Here is a 4,855-nt window from a genome sequence, read left to right as displayed (position 1 = left end):
TCCTTTTTTCCCCCATGGAATGAAGAATCAAGGTTCTCTAGACTGTGTACTGGGAAGACATTTTTGTGAGCTGAGCTTTCCCCAGTGATGGTAACATTTTGTAACCTGTTCTGTCCAGTACATGTAGCTATGGAGCATCTGAAACATGACTAGGAACTACCTTTTTTATTTTAATTAACTTAGCCACATAATGGCATTGCCAGGCATGGTAGCACATGCCTAAAATCCCTGCAATTCAGGAGGCTGAACCTGGAGGATTGCAATTTCAATTCCAGTCTGGGCAACCCAGTGAGACCCTGTCTCGAGATAATAAATAAAAAGGGATGGGGATATAGCTCAGTGGTGGAGCATCCCTGGGTTCAATCCCCAGTACAAGGAAGGAAGGAAGGAAGGAAGGAGGGGGGAGCCAACCCAGTGGCTAACACACATATTACTGTAGCTATAGACTGACTGACTGGGTCCATAATTACCTCTAAATCATTCTAGATTTCTCTTTCTATTCTTACATATTTATTGCCTAGTAGTTAGAAAAGGTGAAGGTTTTTCCTTTTGGACTGTTTCTGGCCCAGTCCATGCCCCAAGGATGGGTTGATGCTTACTCTTGTCATTCAGGTAAACTTTCTGCATATTTATACCTCACAAAGACTGTGCTTTGCCCAGAAATACCCTGCATGGGTGTGGCACCAGGTTGGAGTTCCATCCAAGTTGTTTCAGGAATTGCTGACACTGTTGGGTGCAGCTCTCTCCCCAAAAGTTTAGGGTGTGGCCCATTAAATTCACTCTCTAGTGGAAATAGGGAAAGCAATATCATTCCTTGTTGTGATTTTAGGGGATCCTACAAAACCCTGTGTTCAGAAAAGGAGAACTTTCTTCTTAGTGTAATCTCTAGTTGTCAATTATGAGATGGATTTGGTAAAGCCTTACAGCAAAATACACATCAGGATCATGTAGAGTACTTTTAAGAGTAAAGATGTTGAGGTTGGGAATATAGCTCAGTCACAGAACATTTGGTGAGCCCCTGGGTTCAATCTTTAGCAATGCAAAGAGAGGAAAAAATAAAGACATCTAAACCATAATCTTGGAGATTCTAATTCATAATATCAGGGACTGGGATCTAACTATTTAGAGAGCCCCAGAAGCAGTTAGATGTAAAGGGTAAGAATCATTGCTTTGAAGAATTTAAGGAAAACATAAAAACTTGTACAAAAGACACAGAAGTAGGATTTTAACTGTGTTTATAAAAGAATTTACTTTTAGTACATGGGTAACACCCAAGCCCTTTCCCTTTATATACAGGTGTGCTACAAGTTTCCTTAGCAGTTACCAAAAGTTCTTGTTTTTTCCTTTGGGAAGCTATGATGCTAGATTTACTTATTAAATTTGTCTAATATCTTCAAAGTTTCTTATCATAGAAATGATGTTATTTCTCAGAATTTGAAAATGTCTTGACTGAACTAAAGCCAGGGCCTCTGCTACTTTTCTAGTCTCCTGGGCACAGTTGAGGGGTCTTGGCAATATGCCCACAACCTAAAAACCTTCATATGACAACAATAAAAACCCTCAAGAACCTAGAATAGCAATTCTCTACTTGCCACCATGACCTCAACTGGTCAGCATAAGAAAAGCAGAAGGTGCACTCTAGTTAATATGCTACTTTGTTCGTATCACTGGGCAGAGGGTCAGGAACCCACTTTGACAGGTTCAGCTGCCCCTGTTCTTTTCCTCAAACTCCAGGATGAGACCTTTAATGTGGGACAATTTCTGATGCAGGTACTCACAACGACGCTTCTCTTCTCTGTAACTTGGGTACCGCTGCAGAGAAAAAACATTCTTATCAAAAACTAAAAAGAGTCTTACTTCCTTGCTTCTATTCTCAGAACTTGTCTTACCTTTCTGAACTTTTTATACTCCTGGACTATCTTATCTTCCAGCACCTGAAACAGAAAATACTAGCACTGAGTTCAATATTTTAAAATAAGGGAAGGAAGAAAAAAATCAAAATAAGGAAAGTAACATCCCTTCTCATTCCATTGAATGATATAGACTAATTTTTCTGCCAAAACAGGTTTGCCTGTCACTTTGCTTAGTCACTGAACAAACATAGGCTTATGGGTGATTAGCAGTAGGGTAACGACCAGTAAGGCTGGAAAGCCAGCCTGGGTACAGTCCTTACCCTGTGTTCTGGAGTTCCTTGCTGAACTCTCTTGATCTCTGCTCCCAGCTCTATGAACCTTTGGCTTGCAGCCCCAACACGGGCATGGAGGATACGGTATTCAGCATAATCTGTCTCAAAGTCCTGCTCATAGGCCTGTTGCTGCTCTGCACTGTGGATGACCCTGTATTGCCTGCCAGGAGAGTTGTCACCTTCAATTTCATTGCCCACAAAAACTCCTGGCTTCCAGGGAGCTTATATATACAGGCTTGATGAAATTGGAAATATGGGGAACTCACAGGAGGTAATCTGGCACCTCTTCAAGGCTTAGGGATTCAGAGTCTAGGAAGAAAGCAAGAATACACAAGTGACTATAGAACTTTTTTCTACCATGGCATTTTTACCCTCCTCTCATTAATTCACCTGCTTGAACTAAGGGACTGTGCTCCAACCTAGGCTCTGTGTCCTCATCTTTATCTTGCTCCCAGTCTTCTTCCTCTTGTAAATCCTGACTGGACAGCTCTTGGAGGGGACTTGGAGCTAGAGGCAGAGCTCTGAGCCTCTTTTCTTCTAACTCTTCAGTAGCTTCTGATGCTGGACGTTTCTGTTGAGGAAACATAACAAACAGCAAGCCAGGAGCTTCTATTCTGGTCTCTCAATTTAAAAATTTTAGTGATCTCTAAAAAGTAAGTCCTTGCCATTACACCTTACCTTGTCCAGACGTTTCTGACTAATAGAGGAAGGCAACGCCTGATCCAACAACTCTCTGTTTGGAAGATGGGTCTGCTTCCTAAGATATTTGAAAAGAAAATGGAAGAGATGAAGACCAGAGGAAGAGGTGGGTCCAGATCTTTTACAGCATTTAGGGGTGGAGATTAGACTAGGGCTTCCCATGTTAGTCCTACCCTGTGCCAAGTACCTCACTTCCCACTGTGCTATGTGCTCCCTTGAGGATCCTGGCAGTGACTGTCCTTGGTTGCTTGCCAGTGGATCTGACACCTGGCAGGGAAAGTGGCAGGAGCACTTGACTCCCTCAGCTTCAGGCTTTGCCCCACCTTATCACAACTCCCTTCAGTTTCTAACCTCACCTCTTCTAGCACCACCTGTGGCTGTGACACTACATCTACTTCAAAATAGTCTCTTGTGGTCTGCCAATTCTCAGGATCTCTGGCATCTTCAGTTAGGTTGTGTTCCTGAACCGTTGATGGGGCTGGGATAGAATCCATAGCTGCCCAAATAGTGAGGCGCTCCCTGAGCGGGCCCAGGCAATGGAGGCAGTTAGGCCCAGATCTGGAAAGAAGTGAGAAAACCCAGCAGGGTGAAGAGCTTTCCCTTTGCATTCCCTTCCCTACTTCCTGCAAACTTAACTTGCAGCCTTACCTGCCTAAGCGTTGGCACACGAGGTCCAAGCCACCGCCTGCGCCCTCCTGGCCACACTGGGACACTATGAAAGAGAAGACGCAGGACCAACCAGGGCCTGGGAGCCTCAGATACTGGGGAGGAAAAAAATAAGCTCCATGAAGTCAACCCCTCCCCCTCCCGCCCACGCCACTCCCAGGAGCCAGTCTAAGACTGAAGATGGGTCCCACGGGGCTCGTTAGCACGCCGGGTGCAGCTGGGCCTGAGTTCCCCAAGATACTGAGAAGGCACAGTGTCCCAACCGCAGCCTCCTGGGACCACAACCTCAGCAGCCCCCTCATCTCCACTTAGGGTTCAGTTCTCCTAACTTCCTCATACCGTGACCATTCTCAATCTCCAGCCCTGACTGTACCTTATTGAAGCCCACTTTTGTGCCCCCTCACACCGATATCGCTCACACACCCCGGGCACTTACCCCTCGCTGGCCTTGGAAAGCAATCACTGGCCGTACCTGCGAGGAGAGCACAGACACGAGCTGAGCGAAGGTAAGGCGTCGTCCCCAGGATCAGGCGAAGAGGGGAGTCCCGGGGGCACCTGCCTCACGGGTTTCACTTGGAGAAGTGGGGAGGCTGGAGCCTGCGGAAGCTTCTCCCCCTCCCCAGGTCCCTGCTCCGGTGTAGCCGGTTGAGGCCTGAAGTCCCGAAGGTAGGGGTAAGGAAGAAGGGGGCCAGGGTCTGGCCTCACCTGTTGCCGCTGACAATCTTGCAGTGCCCGCAGCGCAGCATTGTTGAGCCTGAGCAGTAAGAGGGTGGTCCGGGCAGCAGGAGAGAAGCAAAGCCGAAGTTTCCCATTCAGAGGTTCCTGAGATCCCTCCATGGAGGCGAGGTCGAACGCAAGTAGAACGAGGTCCACAGGCCACCACTGCCACCTCAGTAGTGCAAGGCAAGGCGGGCACACCAGGTAGCCCAGGTTTGCCCCGCCTTCCGCCAGGACCCGGCCCTCTTCCCCACGCCCAGACGAGTGGGCGGTGCTTTGATCTCCTGGGTACCCCAATCTCTACGGTTTCTTAGATTGATCTGGGCCGCATTTGAGCTTTCAGAAGGTCTAGTCAGTTCCGGGGAGAGTGTACGGTCAGAGTTAGACCTCTCGTCCAGAATTCTCAATTTCCGCGGCCACCCTGAACTCAGAGTTGCGGTCTCTTAAGTGAAAGTTGAACTTGCAACCTCTTGAGGGTTTCACCGGCAGAGTGGGAAAGAGTGCTTGTTTGGTAGGCAGGCTCAAGCATTCTTCTTTCTCAGGTCATGAGCGTCAGAGACCCCAGGAGCCAGAGAATGGCGGACCCGA

General features: G+C 47.4%; 1 protein-coding gene across 1 annotated transcript; it reads right to left on the bottom strand.

Annotated features, from left to right (window-relative positions):
* Positions 1 to 1,218: 1,218 nt before the first annotated feature.
* Positions 1,219 to 4,429, bottom strand: Ell3 (elongation factor for RNA polymerase II 3). Its single transcript, XM_047539845.1, has 11 exons — positions 4,256 to 4,429; positions 3,987 to 4,022; positions 3,533 to 3,645; positions 3,241 to 3,442; positions 3,072 to 3,151; positions 2,864 to 2,942; positions 2,576 to 2,756; positions 2,452 to 2,494; positions 2,174 to 2,345; positions 1,890 to 1,934; positions 1,219 to 1,812 (listed from the first exon to the last, which is right to left on the bottom strand). The coding sequence occupies exons 1-11, from the start codon at positions 4,385 to 4,387 to the stop codon at positions 1,702 to 1,704; spliced, it is 1,194 nt and encodes a 397-aa protein (XP_047395801.1). The 5' UTR covers positions 4,388 to 4,429; the 3' UTR covers positions 1,219 to 1,701.
* Positions 4,430 to 4,855: the final 426 nt, after the last annotated feature.

The sequence above is a fragment of the Sciurus carolinensis genome, chromosome 2, assembly GCF_902686445.1.
Source record: "Sciurus carolinensis chromosome 2, mSciCar1.2, whole genome shotgun sequence".
Taxonomy (NCBI): Eukaryota; Metazoa; Chordata; class Mammalia; order Rodentia; family Sciuridae; genus Sciurus; species Sciurus carolinensis.
The sequence above is the reverse complement of the archived record's forward strand: the minus strand, read 5'-3'. Positions and strand labels throughout refer to the sequence as shown.

Bases quoted from the DNA above. Each gene is read 5' to 3' on its own strand.
- Ell3 (XM_047539845.1), bottom strand. From the start codon at position 4,387: ATGGAGGGATCTCAGGAACCTCTGAATGGGAAACTTCGGCTTTGCTTC. The intron at 2,346-2,451 runs GTGAGTTCCCCA...CTCTCCTGGCAG, and splicing joins GAGGTGCCAGATTACCTCCT to GCAATACAGGGTCATCCACA. The intron at 1,813-1,889 runs GTAAGACAAGTT...TTTTCTCTGCAG, and splicing joins AGTATAAAAAGTTCAGAAAG to CGGTACCCAAGTTACAGAGA.